Genomic DNA, 21,721 nt, shown 5'->3' on the forward strand with positions numbered 1-21,721 from the left:
CCACAGTCAGACCTGTGTCAAATACTACTATTCATCAATCTAGCTGTTATTAGACAACATGTAGACAGTACATTTCATTATTCATGTATATTGTTCAGTATGACTATATAGTTGTTGAACATGTCTCCTATCTTCCTCCTGTCTTTAGGTGTTTATGCTGGACACCCAGTGCTCCCCTAAAACCCCCAATAACAAAGAAGGCTTTGAGCATGCCCAGTCCTGTGTGCTCATCATAGAGCTCCCCTCAGACCAGCAATCCAATGGTCACACTCAGAAAAGGTTGGCAACGTTTAATCACATAGCTGGTGTGGTGGCTTTTATCAGTGGGCCAGATTTACAAGGGTACAAGTAGTGCAAACACTTTGGAAATCTGGCCCAGTGTGTGAAGTTTGTATACTGTGTGTTCAACATGTCGTGTACAGTACATCGTCAACTTTGAATCATTGCTCTATTCTAATCTATTCACTATCTATATATAGTGTGTTACAGTTTATGTCTGGGTTCACAGCCCGTTCTCAGAATGTAGTTTTCGATGTGCAGTATATTCTGAGACTCATTCCATCTCCTTATGTGCTGATTTCTCTCTCTTGTGCTGGACTTACAACAGAAAAATTGGGTAAGAGCACTTGGATGACACCCATACCATGATTCTGGTTTACTGTGAGCAGCATTTACGCCCACCTGTCTGTGTTCATTATTTACATTTTTATTTTACGCATCCATTCAATGTCATGGACCATATTATGTCATGTCAACATCTGTTATCAGATGACATAAGCTACTGTGCAGATGATGAAGACTTTGTCTTATCCACCATGCGTAGATATGAAATTCTTTCCCTTTTATAAAATAAGAAAATTCCCAGAGTCCTCTGACCTCTGATACAGTATTATTATTTTGATCAAGCTCTTTGGGATTACAATGTGGTTTTATTAAATCTGCTTTTGACTTTCAGTTAAGGACCTTTTCTTTAATGCTGTTTATCAGAATCCTCATATGATGCCCAGAAGGATGGAGAAATTGATGTCTGAGATTTAAAGCTAGAGTCCTTAATTGAAACAATAGCAAATCGGTCAATCCACCTTTTGTTTCGGTTAACAGCTGAGGGATGGGGCTGGAGAAATGTAACCACTCTCAAATTCATAAACAGGGCTATGGATGCAAGGACTGACCATCAATGATATCAAAATTATAGTTTTAACCATGTTTTGAGGCTACTGTTTGTTTACATTTTTATTGTTTACAAACAACCAAGCTTATATTTTGGGTTCTGATGGGGTACGACAGTTGAACTAAGCTCATGAGGCATTTATAAGTGATATTCTTCAAGAATCAATGGGTACATATCATTAATTTATAAGTCCAAAAATGGATGAGGCAACTAAGGATTGTAGCTTTTAAAAGCAGTGTGTCGTAAAACTTTAAAGCTTAAATCCCAGTACGTTGTTGCATGTTTCTGACAATCAGACAAACCAAATATCAGTAAAATTGGAATCTATTTACATAAATGGTTTCAGTAACCTTTTTCTCCATCTGATCTATAGGATTCCTTTCAGAACTATAGTGGTTAGCTTACTCTCTCATCAAGTGTTGCTCCAGAACCTGTATGACATTCTGCTGGAGGAGTTTGTTAAGCACCCTGGTGATGCTGAGACCCAGGAGAAGACCACCCCAGTATCTGATCCTAGACCATCTGGTTTCCTGCGCTACATCTCCATGCAGAACCTGGCCATCATCTTCGACCTGCTGCTGGACTCCTACCGCACAGCCCGAGACTTCGACACGCGCCCGGGCCTCAAGTACCTGCTGATGAAGGTGTCTGGGGTGTGTGGCGCTGCCAACCTGTACCGCCAGTCTGCCATGAGCTTCAACATCTACTTCCAGGCCCTGCTGTGTGCCACGCTCACCAACCAAGAGAGCATCACTGCTGAGCTGGTGAAGAAGATCCTTTACGAGGAGGACGAGGGCAGCTCCGACTCCTCCCAGCAGTGCTCCTCCGAGGACGAGGACATCTTCGAGGAGACGGCTCAGGTGAGTCCCCCGCGGGGGAAGGAGAAGCGCCAGTGGAGGGCCACCATCCCTTCGCTCAGCATCCAGCCGGTCAGCAGCGCAGACTGGGCCTGGCTGGTCAAGCGGCTGCACAAGCTCTGCATGGACCTCTGCAACAACTACATCCAGATGCACCTGGACCAGGAGAACCTGGTGGACGAGGCAGTGCCCGTCTTCCGGGGGGACCCCCTCTTCTTCCTGCCTTTCTTCCCCTCCACCCCCGAGACTCCCACTCCCTCCATGGGAGGCCTGTCTGGCCGGGGAACACCCTCAGATGACAGCGTGCGCTCCCACCTGGCAGAGACGCCGTCGGAGGACACCCACAGCCCTACTGCTGGCTACTGCATGGACAGCCTGCCACACCTGAGAGGGGAGAGGAGAGACCCAGCGGGCCGCAAGAAGGAGTGGTGGGAGAGTGCTGGGAACAAGCTATACACCATCGCCACCGACAAGACCATCACCAAGCTGATGATGGAGTACAAGAAGAGAAAGCAGCAGCACAACCATACCACCTTCGTGAAGGAGACCAAGGGGGGAGAGAACAGGGGCGAGGCAGGGACGATGAGAGGCCCAGAGTCCTCCAACCCACAGAGGCCCCAGCAGCTGGTGGACCCGGGGCCCATGAGACACTCGTTCAGTGCCGGGCCAGAGGTGCTGAGGCAGGAGAAGATCAGACCCCGCTCCGGTTCTACAGCAAGCTCCCACAGCGTCTCAATTAGAGACTCAGAGGCTCAGATACAGGTAGGACTGCAGGGGAAACATGACCAAATACAGGTAGGACTGCATGCAGGGGAAACATGACCAAATACAGGTGGGACTGCATGCAGGGGAAACATGGCCAGATACAGGTAGGACTGCAGGGGAAACATGACCAAATACAGGTGGGACTGCATGCAGGGGAAACATGGCCAGATACAGGTGGGACTGCATGCAGGGGGAAACACATGGCCAAATTACAGGTGGACTGCATGCAGGGAAACATGCAAATACAGGTGGACTGCATGCAGGGGAAACATGCCAATACAGGTGGGACTGCATGCAGGGAGAACATGGCCAGATACAGGTGGACTGCATCAGGGGAACCATGGCCATACAGGTGGGACTGCATGCAGGGGAAACATGCCGGATACAGGTGGGACTGCATGCAGGGGAAACATGGCCAATACAGGTGGGCTGCATGCAGGGGAAACATGAGATACAGGTGGACTGCATGCAGGGAAACATGCCGGATACAGGTGGGACTGCATGCAGGGGAAACATGACGGATACAGGTGGGACTGCATGCAGGGGAACATGGCCAATACAGGTGGGACTGCATGCAGGGGAAACATGCAGATCAGGTGGACTGCATGCAGGGAAACATGGCCAGAATACAGGTGGGACTGCATGCAGGGAAACATGGCCAGATACAGGTGGGACTGCTGCAGGGGAAACATGGCCAGATACAGGTGGGACTGCATGCAGGGGAAACATGGCCAGATACAGGTGGGACTGCATGCAGGGGAAACATGGCCAGATACAGGTGGGACTGCATGCAGGGGAAACATGGCAGATACAGGTGGGACTGCATGCAGGGGAACATGGCCAGATACAGGTGGGACTCATGCAGGGGAAACATGGCCAGATACAGGTGGACTGCATGCAGGGGAACATGGCCAGATACAGGTGGGACGCATCAGGGAACATGGCCAGATACAGGTGGACTGCATGCAGGGGAAACATGGCCAGATAGGTGGGCAGCATGCAGGGGAAACATGGCCAGATGCAGGGGGAGCATGCAGGGGAAACATGGCCAGATACAGGTGGGGCAGCATGCAGGGGAAACATGGCCGCATGCAGGTGGGCAGCATGCAGGGAAACATGGCCAGCATCAGGTGGGGCCGCATGCAGGGAAACATGGCCAGATACAGGTGGGGCAGCATGCAGGGGAAACATGCAGCAATACAGGTGGGGCGCATGCAGGGGAAACATGGCCAGAACAGGTGGGGTCCGCATGCAGGGGAAACATGGCCAGATACAGGTGGGGCAGCATGCAGGGGAAACATGGCCAGATACAGTTGGGCAGCATGCAGGGGAAACATGGCCAGATACAGGTGGGGCCGCATGCAGGGGAAACATGGCCAGATACAGGTCAAGTTCTCTTTTCATGATTGGATAAGCGCAAAACTCTGTCCTCTTTCTCGTTCTCTTTATTTTGTTCTCTTGTTCCCTCGTTCTCTCTCTAGGCATGGACTAACATGGTTCTGACCATCCTGACTCAGATCCAGCTCCTTCCAGACCCTACCTTCGTGGCCCTGCAGCCCGCCGTGTTCCCCTGCATTAGTCAGCTGACCTGTCACGTGACTGACCTCCGTGTGCGCCAGGCAGTGCGAGAGTGGCTGAGTCGCTTAGGAAGAATGTATGACATCACTATGTGAGGAGCAGCTGCGTTCCTTACAGTGTTTGTAAAGGGGAGACTAAGGCTCAGCCAATGAGAATCTGCATTGCCACTTTTAGCCGCATTCAGTTTGATTGTAATTTACAGGAAGTCATTCAGTTTGATTGTAATTTACAGGAAGTCATGCAGTTTATCTTTGCTAGGTTTTGCTTTAACGCTGTCACTCCTGAACGAAATGGAAGTGAGCTTTTTACCAAAAATAGAATCGTTGTGTCTTTAAATTAGCTGACATAGCTATTTATTGTAGACCCCAATTTATGTTTACTACATATTATTTATATAAATTCTTTACAACTGCAAATATGCTATTACATTAAGAATATATATATTTTTTATTTATATTTGTGATTTGACATTGGAACAACTGTATATAAATCAGATATTGTGCCATATGAAGATATTAGTTCCAGTTAGCTTTACACATTTCAGTAGTAAATTGGTGTACTGCACTCTGACAAGATTCCAATCTATAAATCAGGCAAAATGATTTACCAAGCCCAGGCCCCTCTCAGTGAAATGGATGATATTCTCTTTAGTATTAATTAACATTAACAAATTTTGTTTAAGAGATGAGATGCCTTGATGACACCAGTCAGTCACAAGGCCTTGGTGAAAGTGACCCAGTCCCCTCTAGGTAAACAGACCATGTGACCCTAATCCAGTGATGCAGTGGTAAAAAAAAAATAGGTGGATAAACTAATTGGCTGTCGCAGGGAAAAAAGTATGGCTCCCTATACTTTCGGAGAAAAAAAATCTGCAAAAGGTAGGGAAACTGTTGGGCCCAAAATAATTTTACTCGCGTTTACCCTCCACTACACCACTGCCCTAATCCATCCATTCTTTAATTTAGACACATGATAGAATTACAGCCTTGCTATTATCTAAGCATGCCTGAGATCTCACCATATAGGTCAATGAGTCTTACTCATCAATGTCCAATGAAATCAGAGAGCAAATCCCCACATGCTGATCCTCATTGAGAGCGCTGTTGATAAACAACCCAACAAATACTGTAAGGCAGGATTAGGTTTCGTTCATATACCCTCAAACCTCAACAACAGTTTGGGTTGGAGCCATGCTCAGACCTGGCCTGTCTAGAAACGGTCATCCTTAGATAATGTCAGACCCAAACATGATGATTCTCCAATCATTACGCCTTTCCCTGACCATACCCGGACTCCTCGCCAGCCCCTCTATAGGAAATGTCGGAATTGCTATCGTGTTGTCTGACCTCTCTGACCCTGCTCTAATAGCTGACATCTGCTTGGGTATTAATGAAAAGGGACAGATGATTGAACACTCAGTACATGTATCACTATAAAATATGTTCGCCATTGCTGTTCGTGTAAATTTGAGCAGTCAAAGGACAGCCTTTTATGTACCCACCCACACAATTCTGTCTAGGATTTTAGTAACTTTAGTGGACTATTTATTAGTAGATATAATATGCACCTACTCTCAAAACATGTTCCCTTGAGAATCTCATGTACATTTGTTCCCTAATGTTTTGATACAGTTGACATTTTCATGCTGGCCTCCAAAGATTAGTTGAATCTCTGGTAGTAAATGTCTGCGCTTAAAAGGTATTAAAAATAAATATAACTTATTAGGTTTTCAGCTCTACTGTACTCTAAAATAGGCAAGAATTGAAAAAACAGATCAGAAAAAATTTAACTTGGCCAAATGCATTTGTGAATATAGTAAATTTTTATATGGAAGCACTCTCAAGCTCATTATAGTAACACACTTTTACAATGAATCAAGATGATTTCATATAGAAGAAAACTGAAAAATAAGTACATTTAAATGTAGATATCTAGAAAGAAACATGTTATGATGTTAGAATTCTGTCATGAGAGTTAATGTAATATTTTACTATTGAAAAGTTTAGTAATTGCTTTCATTGCATAATTTATTGAGCGTATTCTCATCTGGTCTCCATTGCAGTACTGGGGGTAGAATTTTCAGTGTCAAGTTTACTTATTACAGTGCTTTATAGTGTATTTTCTTCTGACTACCTGGGACAGTCTTTTGCATACATACTGTTTATTATAGAATGTACCTTTTTTTTGTTTACTGTCTTAATGTAATGATCAACTTTGGGAGGTGAAAATGACTGTACAATGACCAAAGACCTGCCCACTGTATGTGTCTAGGGGCTCTATTCAATCTGGATGGCTGAAGCATTACAGATTGGGCGATTTAGAAATGTAAAGGTAATTTCCGATTGAGCTGACATATACAACGTTTACCTTGAATACAGTCTCCACTGATGCAGGAATATTGCTGTTAAAATGTAAATTTGTATGGTATGTATTAATTTGTGGATGCCCATCATCCATTTCCTATACGTTACAAATTACAATTCGTATGATGTGTTATGAATTGCAATTCATACAATGTTACAAATTTGCAATACGTATGATATGTTACGAATTCCAATTTGTTGCGGTTAAATTTAGCTAGCTGGCTAACGTTAAGGTTAGGGAAAGGGTTAGCTAACATGCTAAGTATTTGCAAAGTAGCTGAAAAAATAGTAGTTGCTAAATGCAAAAGTTGTTCATGATGAGATTTGAACACGCAACCTTTGGGTTGCTATACGTTTGCGTTATATTACAACCAAACATCCTCCTTTTGTTTTTGCCTTAGTTAACCTGTCTTATGTAATCATACCAAACGAAACATACCAACTAAATTGAGTTTTCCCGAAATGTAAATGTTTTATGTTACGTATAGTCTGAGACCAGGCTCATCATGCTGTAAAGCTGAACTTCAGCGATAAAGATTGAATGGAGCCCTTGATGTAAGCTGCTGATGATTATTAAGTTCCATTCGTTCGTATACTTTTACAGCATCATCTCTGGAAATTTAGGCTGAGCATGCAGCTTGTGAATGTGTTATATAGAGGCACTATCTTCTAACTGTTGATCCTTTCCAAGAAACGTCTCATCTGCCATAGCTTCCTATCTGCTGATTGAGGATGAAAAGGGAGCAGGACCCAGAGAGAGTGCGTAGGCATATAAGCGGCTTTGAGAGAGAAACTGTCGACTATTCTTTATTGTCTGAGTTGATCATTTGTGGGTAGATTGTGACCCAAATGTTTGACACAGTTTGTTCAAAGTGATCAGTTTATGGGATGATGGATGTTGATATTAAAAACAATGGAGTGTTTGTGTATCTAACTGTCTATCATTGCTTCCTATAACACATTTTTACTTCTCTGCCCCAAACTGTGCTGATGCATTTATTTGAAACCATCAATAGTCCAATTCCATATGTTCTGCAGTGTGGGAGCACATTACTTTATGGCACATGAATACTGTATGATCAGGATTAAAAAAAGATTCAAGGCAATTCCTTTGGAGCAATTTAAACAATTTGACAAATTTTATATTTTGGAACCCATAAGTATGATCCCATGAGATGGCAATTGTTTTAAACACAGTTCAATGTGTTTTGTTTTATAACCAAAAGCACATGATTCAATTAAAATCACTTGACATCAATGGTATTATTATACCTTTATTTCGAACAAGGAACACAGACTGAGACCAAGGTCTCTTTTACAGCTGGGCTCTGTAGCTAGAGGTGTATTGTGTAATGCTTAATTTAAGGCAATTTGAGTGAGAAAGTGTTGTAAAATGTAGAAAGGAATGTGTGGAGCATGCCTGAAGGTTTCTGTAACGTTTTCATGCACTAAGACAACTGTTTTGTTAACAGATTAATTCTGCCATCTTAAGTGTTTGGCCAAATGAAATTCAATTAATTGATTATTTCAAACATTTGGTTAATATATTGTTATTAATATGAAAATGTTTTATGAACATTTTACTGTTCGGCAACTAAGTGTACATATACCGTCAAACTTCTGCCAGTTTGTAAGTTCTGTACATTTTCCTCTGAATGACTATGGTCGGTATTATGGATGAACTGAATGGCACAAGCCTGGCAGGAAGAATGTCTTGCTTAGGGCTCTATTCAATCCCTATCGTGGAAGTTCTGTGTTACAGCATGAAATTTAAAGGCAACGTTTCAGCGTTAGTGGAGACTGCATTCATGGTAAACGCTGCATATGTCGGCTCAATCAGGAATTACAGTACCTATAAATATCTATCACAATCTGTAATTCTTCAACGACACAGATTTAATAGAGCCCTAAGAGGGCCAATATTGTCACAGTGATTTTTAAAAGCTTTTTTCTGCCTTTGATAAAAAAATAACTATTATAATGTTTGTGTTTTTTCTCTGGCTGGACTCCCTTGCTGATGTAATTTGTCTTCAGATTGTATGTATTCATGTTTGTATTCATACTCAGTATATTTCAAAGCGCTTTTATGTTGTGTTGTAGAATAAACAAACAAATCGATTACCGAATCTGCTGATTTATTTTATAGAATTGATATTGGTCTCAATATGTAACTCTCTTCATCTAAGAGGGGTTCTTCAGAACCTTTTCTCAAAACAGTGTTTGTGGGTGAAAGGGTTTTACCTGGTTCTCCGACAGGGACAAGCCAGAATAACCGTTTTTCTCTTTCTAAGAGTGCATTTTCCCACTCCAAGTTAAATCCGCCTCACTCGCCACATCAGTTGACCAACCACCCACGTAACCATTATTTACAATGTAGGCCAAATGTGGAGCTGCTGTGAGTAAATCCAAAGAGATTGGAGAAGCCTGGCTGTGATTGGACACTGTTACGTCCTCACTGATCTCTTAGCTGGACCCATGCTTGTCATGCCCTCATTTGTAAGTATTGTACACCCTGACACGAGAGTGATAATCGCTCTGATTGTCGCTCCACTCTGCGCTCCAAGCCCAGGCTTTCAGCCCAGCATCATGCGGATGTTACTGGATAGCGGTTGGATGAAGTTCGGACCAGCGGGCAGAGATAGTCTTGACTGGGTCCCTGGGTCTGGGCCGTCGCCGCTCCCCTCTCTCGACAAACATGCTCAGGTGAGTTGATCAACAGGATGCACATTAAACAAAATGGATGAGATGTTTAACAGTATGTGAAATAGACGTAACTAGTGTTGTTCACACCTTTTACTCTGATATCGCCAGGGTGACCACTGGAATGAGTTGACCCCCAGTGAGGACATCATGAGCAAAGAGTTCATCCTTTATGTTGTCGTAGCAACAACCTCTCTCCTTTTCATCAGCCTCGTTGGCTTCCTGGTCTACAGGAGATGCTCTACCAGCAAATTGGCTCTGACCAACGTCATCACCCTGGACCTGGAGGAGCTCCAAGATCTGCAGGACCTCCAGGACCCAGAGAGCAGCACTGACTTCCTGTCCTCACTGGCCTTGTACAGAGACCAGATCCCCAGCTGCAGCTCTGAGACAGACATGACTGACGGAGTCTTCCTCATGGTCTACCTGCCAACACCCTATGAGGAGACCCTCACTAAGTTAGCCCGGGCTGCTAGCATCCGAAGCTCCAGAGGTGTGGATCGATCTGCTAGTGTCCGAAGCTCCAGAGGTGTGGATCGATCTGCTAGTGTCCGAAGCTCCAGAGGTGTTGATCAAGCTGAAGGCACTAGAACCTCCAGAGGTTTGAATCGAGCTGCCACTGTCAGAAACTCGAGAGATGTGGATCCCCCTAAGATAGACCGATCTGCCTCCGTCAGAAGCTCCAGAGGTGCGGCTCGAGCTACCAGCATCAATAGCGCCAAAGGCGTCGATCCACCTGCTGGTCAAGGGAGAACAGATGAAACCCGGACAGATGGAGACTCAGTGAAGGAACAGTCCACGGACTAAGGGCAGGATTCAATTGGATAGCTCCTTTCTGGCAATGCACCATTTTAAGCTAATGTTAACGCGGTCACAGATATCGCATTCAACGCAGATCTTCCGCAGTCCGGATTGAATCCTGGCCAATATCAAAATAACAATATTTGTTTGTGAGAGGACGAAGGAGCATGCATCTCTTGATCTTCATTCCTTAATTTCTTGCTGCCAGGAGCTGAAACCATAGAGCAGCTTCTCTTTGTGATTGTAAAATGTACCTTTGTAGCCTGGTGGAACAATCTGTTTGTGCTCTTGCTAACTCCTCTCTGTATTCCTTCATTGTCATACTAAACATGTATGGCATGACCGAAGAGTTGGCAACAGCACATACAGTATGAGACCAGGGTTTCTCCTAGGCTATGTGTCGTACAGCATATTGTGCAGTTTTTCATGATATAGTGTTAAGCAATGCATGGAGGTCACTGGTCAGAATTACTCAGAATAAGCCGATCAAGATGGTACTGTTTAACACCTGTCTGAGGAGCTTTTGATAGTTGCAGAACTGTCTATAAAGCTATTTCTTGTGCCATCTGGTCATGTTTAAAAAAGGAAAGAACATCTTGCTATTCTTATTTATAGTTTTATTAATATATCATAAGACTTATTTCTAATGTAATTACTCCCTTCCTGGACTGCACATAGTAAGCTGTATAGCTATATATAGAATAATCTTGATCAAGTAAAATGAAATACCAAATGTAAATATGAGTGGTCTATTTGAGATATTTCTTTAAATATTTGTCATTAACTGAAGAAAAGTGATATTTGATAGTCCAAATACATATCAAGTACCATGTACAATTAATTGTAAACACATTAAAGTCTATTTTGACATCTAATATTGTTTTTGCGTCTTTATTTTACAAATAAATACTTCTGTAAACAGTTCACTGGCTGGCTGCTGCAGACTGACATTTACCGACCGTTGGGACAAACTATCCACAAGTTGCTTAGTAAGCTGAATGTAATATTGGCCCTCGACAATGCTGCACACTTTAAGATCAAGGCCATCTAAGAGGCCCATTATGTGGCAGCACAGGGCCAATGCAGGGTAGAGGCAGATAATATGAACTTACATTGTTTTACTTTTGCTATGAGTTGGACCTAGATGGAGTGGCCAGTGAGCTATCGAGACACCCAGCTGAACCCTAGGATGGAGGGGCCACTGAGCTATCGAGACACCCAGCTGAACCCTAGGATGGAGGGGCCAGTGAGCTAGTCGAGGTGACACCCAGCTGAACCCTAGGATGGAGGGGCCAGTGAGCTATCGAGACACCCAGCTGAACCCTAGGATGGAGGGGCCAGTGAGCTATCGAGACACCCATACTGTCATCACTGATGCAGCACCTGTGTGTTGGGAGTTTGTGGAGGTGGCCTTTGTCACACCGTGACTAGGGGCTAAGACATGCACACAGTTTGCAGTCAGAGGAAATGCATGTCTCGTAAGAGGCAACAGGAGTGAGAGAAGGACAGGAGACCGAGGACTAGTTCTCCGCTGTGGCTTTGTGTCAGACCTAAAGACCCAGAACGCACACATACACATTTGTACTGGAGTGAATGAGAGGAAGGCTGGATGAGAGACAGTGAGGTGTGGAAGATTTACTACAATGCCGTGGTATGATATGATGCAGATTGCCATCTAGTGGCCATCTGGTGATACGGTAGTAGACTATTGCAGTACTCTTTAGTTCACACATTCATTTTTATTTAACTAGGTAAGTCAGTTAAGACATTCTAATTTACAATGACGGCCTACCAAAAGGCATAACACTGTACAGAAAGTCAATCAATATTTATTCAGCGCACAACCAATCATCTCTTAAATAATTATGAATAGATCCACCATTGAGCACAAAAACACTTGTTACAGAATATTTTACATAGAAATAACAAATCATGCCTGACAACATGATCCAATAAGACAGAAAAATAGAAGAACATTTAAAGGCTGTGGACATTGTGAACTGCAGTCAAGGGTGTGTGAAAGAATCAATGATTTGATGACAGGATCATGTAATCATTTCAAGGACATGAAGGGCAAGGCTCCTGCTTTTTTGGTTTACTGACGGTGTCCAAACTCGTGCCTTCATACATGACCTTGTTCTTGATGCCATCCTGGATCAACCTTTGCTGCATACGGAGCTGGGCATTGGTAATTCTACAGTAGAACCTGAGAGCGCCAGCAGAAATAGACCATCAGTGTAAAGGGCTGGTTAATACATAAGGACCTGCATAGAGGTTTAGGCTGTATAGGGGTATATGCTTCATAGGGGTGTAGGCTGTATTGGCTGCATAGGGGTATAGGCTGCCTTGGGGTATAGGCTGCCTTGGGGTTGTAGTACTACACAAATAGATGAGAACATCTCATGAATATGCTGAATAAATATTCTAAAATGAGACAATAATAAAAAGTGGTCACCCCGCCTGTGTTTTGGTAAAAAGCTGAGGGATGGGCCTGGAGAAAAGTAACCACAAATTCACAGACAGCGCAATGGATGCAAGGACAGCAAAAGTATAGTTTTAACCATGTTTTGAGGCTATACCGTGTGTTTACATTGTTTTAGTCCAATGTCTGTAAACAATCTTATATTTCAAGAATCAGTGGGTCTATATCATTCATTTGTAAGTCCAAAAATGGATGTAGCAAATAAGGATTCTCGCTTTTAATGGACATCAACTAGCCAACAAGTAGGCTAAGCTTATAAATCATCAACACGGACTTCAAAACCTACCATGATCCCAGTGTGGTAAGCATGAATCCTGCAAAACCTATGTCAAAGGACCGCTTCACTCGACCTGTGAATGACAAATTAAAGGCATGTGTAAGAAATGGAGAAATACTGTGAGAAGCCACAGAGGAAGAGGTGAAGGAGAGGATTTACTCTGCCCAAAATCTGTCCTCGTGAGACAAGCCCTTTTTTGTTTGGAGGTCTATGAGAGAGTGTTGAATTACATGAGGCTTATTTGATTGAAAATAAGTTTCATAATACCAGTCAAAAGTTGACACACCTACTCATTCAAGGTTTTTTCTTTATTTTTACTATTTTCTACATTGTAGAATAATAGTGAAGACTTCAAAACTATGAAAGAACACATATAGAATCACGTAGTAACCAAAAAAAAGTGTTCAACATATCAAAATATATTTTAGATTCTTCAAATAGCTCGATGACAGCTTTGCACACTCTTGGCATTTTACTCAACCAGCATCACCTGGAATGCTTTTCCAACAGTTTTGAAGGAGTTTCCACATGTTGAGCATTTGGTTGGCTGCTTTTCCTTCATCTGCAGTCCAACTCATCCCATCTCAATTAGGTTGAGGTCGGGTGATTGTGGAGGCCAGGTCATCTGATGCAGCACTTAATCACTCTCCTTCTTGGTCAAATAGCCCTTACACAGCCTGGAGGTGTGTTGGGTCATTGTCCTGTTGAAAAACAAATGATAGTGGGACTAAGCGCAAACCAGATGGAATGGCGTATCGCTGCAGAACGCTGTGGTAGCCATGCTGGTTAAGTGTGCCTTGAATTCTAAATACATTTCAGACACTGTCACCAGCAAAGCACCCCCACACCATCACACCTACATGCTTCATCGTGGGAACTACACATGCAGAGATCATCCGTTCACCTACTCCGCGTCTCACAAAGACACAGGGGTTGGAACCAAAAACTTCAAATTTGGACTCATCAGTCCAAAGGACAGATTTCCACCAGTCTAATGTCCATTGCTCGTGTTTCTTTGGCGCAAGGAAGTCGTCTTCTTATTGGCGTTCTTTAGTAGTGGTTTCTTTGCAGCAACTTGACCATGAAGGTCTGATTCACACAGTCTCCTCTGAAGTTGATGTTTAGATGTGTCTGCCACTTGAACTCTGTGAAGCATTTATTTGGGCTGCAATCTGAGGTGCAGTTAACTCCAATGAACTTATCCTCTGCAGCAGAAGTAACTCTGGGTCTTCCATTCCTGTGGCGGTCCTCATGAGAGCCAGATTCATCATAGCGCTTGATGTTTTTTGCGACAGCACTTGAAGAGTGCAGTTCTTGACTGACGTTCATGTCTTAAAGTAAGTCCATCGTTTCTCTTTGCTTATTTGAGTTGTTCTTGCCATAATATGGACTTGGTCTTTTACCAAATAGGGCTATCTTCTGTATACCCCCCCCCTACATTGTCACAACACAACTGATTGGCTCAAACACATTAAAAAGGAAAGAAATTCCACCAATTAACTTTTGACAAGGCACACCTGTTAATTGAAATGCATTCCAGGTGACTTCCTCATGAAGCAGGTTGATAGAATGCCAAGTGTGCAAAGCTGCCATCAAGGCAAAGGGTGGCTACTTTGAAGAAACGCAGACATACAATTATTTTTTAATTGTTTAACACTTTTTTGGTTGCTACATGATTCCATATGTGTTATTTCATAGTTTTGATGTCTTTACTATTATTCTAAAATGTAGAAAATAGTTTTTTTTATTTTTATGAAAACCTTGAATGAGTAGGTGTGTACAAACGTTTGACTGGTACTGTATGTGGATGCACGAGGCAACTTCCATTGTTAGAGCAGTCACTCGGCTATCTTGTCAATATTATATATAATCTATGGAGAAACCTATGACAGAAGTAAAATAATATTCTTACTATGCTCATATTAATGGACAGTAGATTAGATTTCACCCAAACAAATCGCTCAAGACAGTTACATGTATCTGGCACGAGATTAGGTTATGGGTTCTGAGATTACACAAACAAATCATTGATGTATGCCAGTGAATCTGCAGGAAAAGCAAACTTACTTGTGGCCAAAAAGTGCAAAAGGCCAGCAGCCAGGGATCCCCCAGATCCATGTAGAAGAGCCTCTCTGGCACAAGGTGTGTTTTGAACGTCCAGAATACCCAGCACCTTGAAACCCTAAATGGCATACGGTACATGAAACACATTATGGGAGATGAAACTACACAGAGAATAAGCAGAGAATTACTGAGATACAATTAATCACGGTTTATATCTTGTATCAAGCATCACATGATATTACATTCATACTGTTAGCTAGCAGACACGAAAGAGTGGTAACTAGCTAGTTCAAAATTTAATGAAGAAACACATAATCAGCTATAGCACACTACCGTTAGCTAGCTACCTACTTAAGCAAACTAGACAACTGCTGTAGCGACATCACCACCAATAATATTCTTGACCTTCAACAACTGAGTTGCTGCTAGCTAAGTTAGCATTGTCACAGACAATGTTTTCTGAATGACATTGTCTAGGACACTTACCTTATTTTTGTCACTCTCCTCTTCACCGGCCATTATGGCATTAGATTGACACTGTTATGGGGAATTTAACTTCAGCATCGCCTGTACTTACTTTCGTAATCACAATATACACTGAGCATGCGTACTAGCAGGTTCGTTAGAAATTAACCCACGAGTTCATAAAAGGAAACAGTGGTCAAAAGCTTTTGTGTTCCGGGAAGATTTTCTCCAAGTATTGCTGACACAGAATTATTTATTGAAAAATAAGCTATGCTTTCAAAAATGTATTTGACATATTGACAGTTTTTTTTATATGTCATAATTCTTTCAAACTGTTATAGCATGTTTTACCAAAATCTTGAGCAGTATCCAACAGTGGGCTATTCACAGAATAACTAAAATGACTACCCCAGTTGTACCAATGAACAAGTGTGTGATTAATAGCGTTAATCCTGTCAATGAAATTCTATCTCAACAAAATGTACTTGCTTGGACCTTGATAACATGTGCAGCATTAGCATCAAAACATGTCCTTCCGGGGATCCAAATCTATGACAATTATGTCAATCTGACCCTATAAAGCCATCAACTCTTGAGGGATTAGGGTGTCTAATTAATTATTATTTTGATGCAATGTCATCGTCCACATGCAGAAGTCTAAACTGTGCAAAGTAGAGGTCAGGAGGAAGTCATTGTGTCAAAGTAATCCATTCTGTTACCAACATGGGATTCTATTCAAGGTTGTTGTGAAGGGGGAGAAATCATGAGCTGAGCATCCAACCCTGGATACTAGCCTCCTCCACTGTATAAATGCCCAAACACACTGCCCATCAGGACACAACTTTCTGCTGAACCCGTTGAGTCCTTCAGGTAAACCTATCTGTATTGATCAGACTTCTCTTACTGTTATATATAGTTATTACAACAATTTGCAAATAATAAGCACTTTACACTGTACCATTTCTAATGCCAGAGAAAATCATTTGTTTTCACTTAGGCTCTCTTTCAGGATGTTAGGTCTTCATGTAGGCACCTTGATCTCCCTGTTCCTGTGCATTCTCCTGGAACCCATTGAGGGGTCTCTCATGCAGCCCTGTCAGCCCATCAACCAGACTGTGTCTCTGGAGAAGGAAGGCTGCCCAACGTGCTTAGTCATTCAAACCCCTATCTGCAGTGGCCACTGCGTCACCAAGGTACAATGTATACAGTGGCTTAGTATCATCTGAATGTACTATGCCGTGGTTAGTATTATCTTATTTAGCTAGGCCATAACTTCCTTAAATTGTCACTGTGTTCTTCATAATTGCGTATCAAATACTAGAAACAACCCTAATGCGTAAAAACAAAAGAAAACATTGATCTACATTTACCTTTCCTCCTGTGTATTTATTTACCAGGAGCCGGTTTTCAAGAGCCCATTTTCCACCGTGTACCAGCATGTGTGCACCTACCGGGACGTCCGCTATGAAACGATCCGCCTACCTGACTGTCCCCCTTGGGTGGACCCTCATGTCACCTACCCTGTGGCTCTGAGCTGTGACTGCAGCCTCTGTAACATGGACACTTCTGACTGTACCATCGAGAGCCTGCAACCAGACTTCTGCATTACCCAAAGAGTACTAACGGATGGTGACATGTGGTGACATGTCAGCCAACATGCCTGCCTATGTAATGACATGTTATATTACACACGCCCATGCTATGACATGTAGGCCCAATGTATGGGGAACTCAAACTGAACTAAAGTTTCATAGGTACTACAGACATGGGCTTGTAGGTTGTATGTGAATGTACTTGTACTCATATTGGGATCTGAATAAACTGGCTCTAACTCTGACCACTTTCAGTGTCCTCTTTTTAGAGGGACTCCGGGAGAGAATGGGAACAAAAGAGGAGAAAGAGCAATCTCAAATATCCACATGATCAATTTATTGAAGGAAAGAAGTCCATATTTTTCTGAAAAGCGGCAATACAAGCCCAACAAAGATAGTGCAATGCAGAATAGGGCTGTGTACAATACAGTATGTTATGCATTGTATATTAAGAAGCAAGGCATGTAATCTTCACATTTTAACTACAACAATAAAAGTAAAGTAGGTTTATTTTAAATTTTTAACCTCCTTTTTCCTCCCCAATTTCCTGAAACATAACCCGCACTCCTTAACACCCACCAGCTTAACCCGGAAGCCAGCTGCACCAATGTGTCGGAGGAAACACCGTTCACTGGCTCCCGAAGTCAGCGAGCAGGCGCCCGGGCCGCCACAAGGAGTCACTAGAGCGTGATGAGCCATGTAAATCCCCCCTGGCCAAACCCTCTCCTAACCCGGACAATGCTGGGACAATTGTGTGCCGCCCCATGGGAGACTCCCGGTCACGGCCGGTTATGACACAGCCTGGAGTCAAACCCGGGTCTGTAGTGACGCCTAAAGCACTGCGATGCAGTGCCTTAGACCACTGCGCCACTCGGGAGGCCCGTAAGGTATAATTTTAACAAAGAAAAGAACAAGGCCGCACACTGTTAAAGCTCTCAATTCACCGCTTTTTTGACAACGTTTCAATCCGATAATTTTAAGGAGTTGATAGGAGTTATACATAGTGAATCATACAGATACAGTCCATTATCTTGGATCTGTCCTACCTGGAGCCTTCTACTCCACTATCAGTCATGGTCATAGTGTTTGTGACCTGACTCTGCTCCTGGTCACCCATGAACTTGTCGAAGCAGGGGAAGGCCAGAGTGTACTTAGCTCCCTTTCTCATGAACACATAGAGTAGAGGATCCACAAGGGGGCTGAATCTCTCAAAGATTGTCCCAATCTCCACATTGTGTTGGCCTGTTACCCCTGATATCAGATATTGTATGATGAGGGGTAGGAACAGGACTGTGTAATTGCCCAGCACAAGGGCCAGGGTACCAATAATCCGTCTCTGTTCGACAGCTGGCACAGAGATGGAGACGGACAGAGCTTTCAACGTGCCCACAAGGAAGAATACAAGCAGTGGAAAGGGTATGAGGAGGTTAACTGCAAACAAAATAAGTGAAATCTCAAAAGTCGGTGTGATGTAAAATATGGAGATTTGGATGAAAGGAAACACCCAGATAATAGAGGACACTATGAGCGAGAATTTGATGTTACGGCGAAAACGGTACCAGAGAGGAAATGCAATCATAAGATATCTCTCGAGAGCAACACATACCATGAAACCAATGCTTGCACTGATACCAAAGAATTCAATCAATTCTACTATAAATTGCCAGGTACCAGACAGTATGATTGGCCTCATGCAAATTTGAATGAGATCTGCAATAAGAAGGTTGATAACATAGACTGGAGCGATGTGATCAGCTCTGATCAGGAAGTACATGGCATAAATGGACAGACAGATCAGAGGAAAACCAATGGAGAATGTTGTCCACTGTACAATGGTTTCAATGAGGGTCCTATTTGATGCGATGTCGTCCGAAATATTGTTGAGGCTTGCTTCCATCCTTGATGGTGCTTGTTGTTGCAGGAACTAGTGAATGGCAGGGTTCTTCAGATTCCAAGTTCAAGGTCCTTAATATTTTCCTGCTGTGCCTACACTAAGAAAAAAAGTGAAATAGCTGGTGTTTTACTCTATAACATCTAAGATCCTGGTCATGATTCTTTAAAATAGGTCTAGTTTTGAGATGCATTATTATTCTAAATCTAAAAGCATTTCCCTTCAAAAGAAACAGGAATTATGCTCAATATAGTTCTACGTTCTGTATATTCTTTGTAAAACTGAACATGTAATACAAAATGACCTGTCAAAGTGCAATGTCTATAGACATTAACATTCTTACATTGTGTAAATGTTAGGATACCTTAAACGTCTCTTTTTATGCAATTAACTAATCAATTGAGCCATTACTACATTTTTTATGAATATCATATAATAGAAAAAAATAAGAAAAACTAAGTCATCACTGCGCATTTCAGTGTTTAACATGTGTAGCACAAGAAAAATTCAAATAGCCCTTTAGCAACCATGTGGAATCTACAGTATGGTCTTACCTGGAGGTTAATTTAGATGAATTGGCGTTTGTCTTGTAGCTCCTATCAAATCAACAAATTATCAGGAAGTGTAAATGCAATTTAGAAACATGCAAAAAAAAATCCAGTATTTCTTTTTTTTTTTTTAACGGCACAGATACTCACGGTGCACACCCAGTGACAATACAGCATGTACGTCTGAGCCTTAAATACCGAGACAGGAAGTCCACCACTCCAGGATGTCAAAAGTCATTGCACAATTTGTTGTACTACAGCATTTGTCAGTCTTTGATAGCTGATTGGCCAGGGAGATCATATGACATTATTAACAGTGGTTAAAAGATCCCGGACCTAATCCACTCCACACTAAGTTTCTACTTCACTGTATTTCAGAATGACAACAGGAATATTACATCTGACGTATAACATAATACACTTCATGGACACATCTTATAATATGCATACACCATTTTGGGTGAAGAAGCTGTTAGTTTTATATTCACAGACTTGATGTGCTGTAGTACAGGCAGCTACTTGAGAATAAAAAAACAAACTTACTTGTGATATTCCACCATACTTTTATAGGTCAGTCACAATGTCTAGGTCCATCAGACTTAAAACCAGTATGTTGAGACAATGATGAAACGTGAGAACAGTCCGCCGCCACACACAAATGCAACAAACTAAATATTGTGCAAATACTTCAGAAAAATGACTTCCTTGTCACTAATGTTGAAATTATGGGCTCACATACAGTACCAGTCAAAAGTTTGGACACACCTACTCATTCATTTTGACTATTTTCTACATTGTAGAATAATATGGATAACATCAAAACTATGAAAGAACACATATAGAATCATGTACTAACCAAAAAAAAAAGAAGTATGAAATAAATATTTTATATTTGAGATTCTTCAAAGTAGCCACCCTTTGCCTTGATGACAACTTTGCACACTCTTGGCATTCTCTCAACCAGCTTCATGAGGTAGTCACCTGGAATCCATCTCAATTGACAGGTGTGCCTTATTAAAAGTTCATTTGTGGAATTTCTTTCCTTCTTAATGCGTTTGAGCCAATCAGTTGTGTTGTGACAAGGTAGGGGTGGTATACAGAAGATAGCCCTATTTGGTAAAATACCAAGACAGCTCAAATAAGCAGAGAAACAACAGTCACCATTACTTTAAGACGTGAAGGTCAGTCAATACGGAAAATTTCAAGAACTTTGACAATTTCTTCAAGTGCAGTCGCAAAAATCATCAAGCGCTTTGATGAAACTGGCTCTCATGAGGACCACCACAGGAAAGGAAGACCCAGAGTTACCTGTGCTGTAGAGGATAAGTTCATTAGAGTTATCAGCCTCAGAAATTGCAGCCCAAATAAATGCTTCAGTGTCAGGCCTTCATGGTCGAATTTCTGCAAAGAAACCACCACTGAAGGACACCAATAATAAGCAGAGTCCTGCTTGGGCCAAGAAACACGAGCAATGGACATTAGACCGGTGGAAATCTGTCCTTCGGTCTGATGAGTCCAAATGTGAGATTTTTGGTTCTAAACGCCGTGTCTTTGTGAAACGCAGAGTAGGTGAACGGATGATCTCCGCATGTGTGGTTCCCACCGTGAAGCATGGAGGTGGTGTGATGGTGCTTTGCTGGTGACACTGTCTGATTTATTTTAAATTCATGGCCCTCTTAAATAGCATGGCTACCAGCGATACGCCATCCTGTATAGTTTGTGCTTAGTGGGACTATCATTTGTTTTTCAACAGGACAATGATCCAACACATCTCCAGGCTGTGTAAAGGCTATTTGACCAAAGAGAGTGATGGAGTGCTGCATCAGATGACCTGGCTTCCACAATTTACATTTACATTTAAGTCATTTAGCAAACGCTCTTATCCAGAGCGACTTACAAATTGGTGCATTCACCTTATGATATCCAGTGGAACAACCACTTTACAATAGTGCATCTAACTCTTTTAAGGGGGGGGGGGGGTTAGAAGGATTACTTTATCCTATCCTAGGTATTCCTTAAAGAATACCTAGGTGGAGGTGCTGATGCTGAAGCCTTGTTTTCAGATCGCTGTGCAATCTGCCAATCACTGATCTGATCCTCCTTCACAGGCCAATCATGACGTCATCCCAACGCTGAAACACACAGGATGGGGGGAAATCCCAGATGT

At 42.5% G+C, this 21,721-nt stretch overlaps 5 protein-coding genes across 12 annotated transcripts in view; 3 read left to right on the forward strand and 2 right to left on the reverse strand.

Annotated features, from left to right (window-relative positions):
• arfgef3 (ARFGEF family member 3) overlaps positions 1-8,855 on the forward strand; it is a 43,430-nt gene extending 34,575 nt beyond the window's left edge. For 3 of the 6 annotated variants that reach the window (XM_070444955.1, XM_070444956.1, XM_070444957.1), the window contains exons 31-33: positions 149-288; positions 1,545-2,790; positions 4,275-8,855. In XM_070444955.1, the coding sequence (XP_070301056.1) occupies positions 149-288; positions 1,545-2,790; positions 4,275-4,466 (1,578 nt within the window). In that variant the 3' untranslated portion in view covers positions 4,467-8,855. Of the gene's footprint in view, positions 1-148; positions 289-1,544; positions 2,968-3,284; positions 3,339-4,274 lie in introns of those variants that run through there. The other 3 variants (XM_023993526.2, XM_023993527.2, XR_011480352.1) reach the window with 2 other exon arrangements.
• A 329-nt stretch (positions 8,856-9,184) lies between these two features.
• On the forward strand, positions 9,185-10,319 carry LOC111968029 (uncharacterized). Its single transcript, XM_023993545.2, has 2 exons — positions 9,185-9,437; positions 9,546-10,319. Exons 1-2 carry the CDS (start codon positions 9,210-9,212, stop codon positions 10,239-10,241), a joined length of 924 nt encoding a protein of 307 aa, XP_023849313.1. The 5' UTR covers positions 9,185-9,209; the 3' UTR covers positions 10,242-10,319.
• A 1,644-nt stretch (positions 10,320-11,963) lies between these two features.
• cox20 (cytochrome c oxidase assembly factor COX20) lies at positions 11,964-15,695 on the reverse strand. Its single transcript, XM_023993555.2, has 4 exons — positions 15,545-15,695; positions 15,062-15,176; positions 13,004-13,067; positions 11,964-12,441 (listed from the first exon to the last, which is right to left on the reverse strand). The coding sequence occupies exons 1-4, from the start codon at positions 15,575-15,577 to the stop codon at positions 12,294-12,296; spliced, it is 360 nt and encodes a 119-aa protein (XP_023849323.1). The 5' UTR covers positions 15,578-15,695; the 3' UTR covers positions 11,964-12,293.
• Positions 15,696-16,533: 838 nt separating this feature from the next.
• On the forward strand, positions 16,534-17,166 carry lhb (luteinizing hormone subunit beta). The gene is made up of 2 exons (XM_023993554.2): positions 16,534-16,716; positions 16,921-17,166. Exons 1-2 carry the CDS (start codon positions 16,534-16,536, stop codon positions 17,164-17,166), a joined length of 429 nt encoding a protein of 142 aa, XP_023849322.1.
• Positions 17,167-17,430: 264 nt separating this feature from the next.
• Positions 17,431-21,539, reverse strand: si:ch211-132e22.4 (ovarian cancer G-protein coupled receptor 1). 3 transcript variants are annotated; one of them, XM_023993547.2, is made up of 4 exons: positions 20,098-21,539; positions 19,705-19,834; positions 19,561-19,602; positions 17,431-19,106 (listed from the first exon to the last, which is right to left on the reverse strand). In XM_023993547.2, exon 4 carries the CDS (start codon positions 19,010-19,012, stop codon positions 18,158-18,160), a length of 855 nt encoding a protein of 284 aa, XP_023849315.1. In that variant the 5' UTR covers positions 19,013-19,106; positions 19,561-19,602; positions 19,705-19,834; positions 20,098-21,539; the 3' UTR covers positions 17,431-18,157. The 3 variants fall into 3 exon arrangements, with proteins under 3 accessions (XP_023849315.1, XP_070301060.1, XP_070301059.1); XM_070444959.1 differs by having other exon boundaries at positions 17,431-19,101; positions 19,705-21,539; XM_070444958.1 differs by having other exon boundaries at positions 19,561-21,539.
• Between the last annotated feature and the right edge of the window lie 182 nt (positions 21,540-21,721).

This window comes from Salvelinus sp. IW2-2015, linkage group LG8, assembly GCF_002910315.2.
Source record: "Salvelinus sp. IW2-2015 linkage group LG8, ASM291031v2, whole genome shotgun sequence".
NCBI classification, from domain to species: Eukaryota; Metazoa; Chordata; class Actinopteri; order Salmoniformes; family Salmonidae; genus Salvelinus; species Salvelinus sp. IW2-2015.

What these genes read in the sequence shown, in the direction of transcription:
- si:ch211-132e22.4 (XM_023993547.2), bottom strand. Translation starts at nt 19,012, where the DNA reads ATGGAAGCAAGCCTCAACAATATTTCGGACGACATCGCATCAAATAGG.
- lhb (XM_023993554.2), top strand. Translation starts at nt 16,534, where the DNA reads ATGTTAGGTCTTCATGTAGGCACCTTGATCTCCCTGTTCCTGTGCATT. An exon ending in GTGGCCACTGCGTCACCAAG is followed by an intron (nt 16,717 to 16,920) that starts GTACAATGTATA and finishes TTTATTTACCAG; the next exon opens with GAGCCGGTTTTCAAGAGCCC.
- cox20 (XM_023993555.2), bottom strand. Translation starts at nt 15,577, where the DNA reads ATGGCCGGTGAAGAGGAGAGTGACAAAAATAAG. An exon ending in TTTGCACTTTTTGGCCACAA is followed by an intron (nt 13,068 to 15,061) that starts GTAAGTTTGCTT and finishes TGTCATTCACAG; the next exon opens with GTCGAGTGAAGCGGTCCTTT. An exon ending in CTTACCACACTGGGATCATG is followed by an intron (nt 12,442 to 13,003) that starts GTAGGTTTTGAA and finishes TGGCGCTCTCAG; the next exon opens with GTTCTACTGTAGAATTACCA.
- LOC111968029 (XM_023993545.2), top strand. Translation starts at nt 9,210, where the DNA reads ATGCTTGTCATGCCCTCATTTGTAAGTATTGTACACCCTGACACGAGA. An exon ending in CTCTCGACAAACATGCTCAG is followed by an intron (nt 9,438 to 9,545) that starts GTGAGTTGATCA and finishes TGATATCGCCAG; the next exon opens with GGTGACCACTGGAATGAGTT.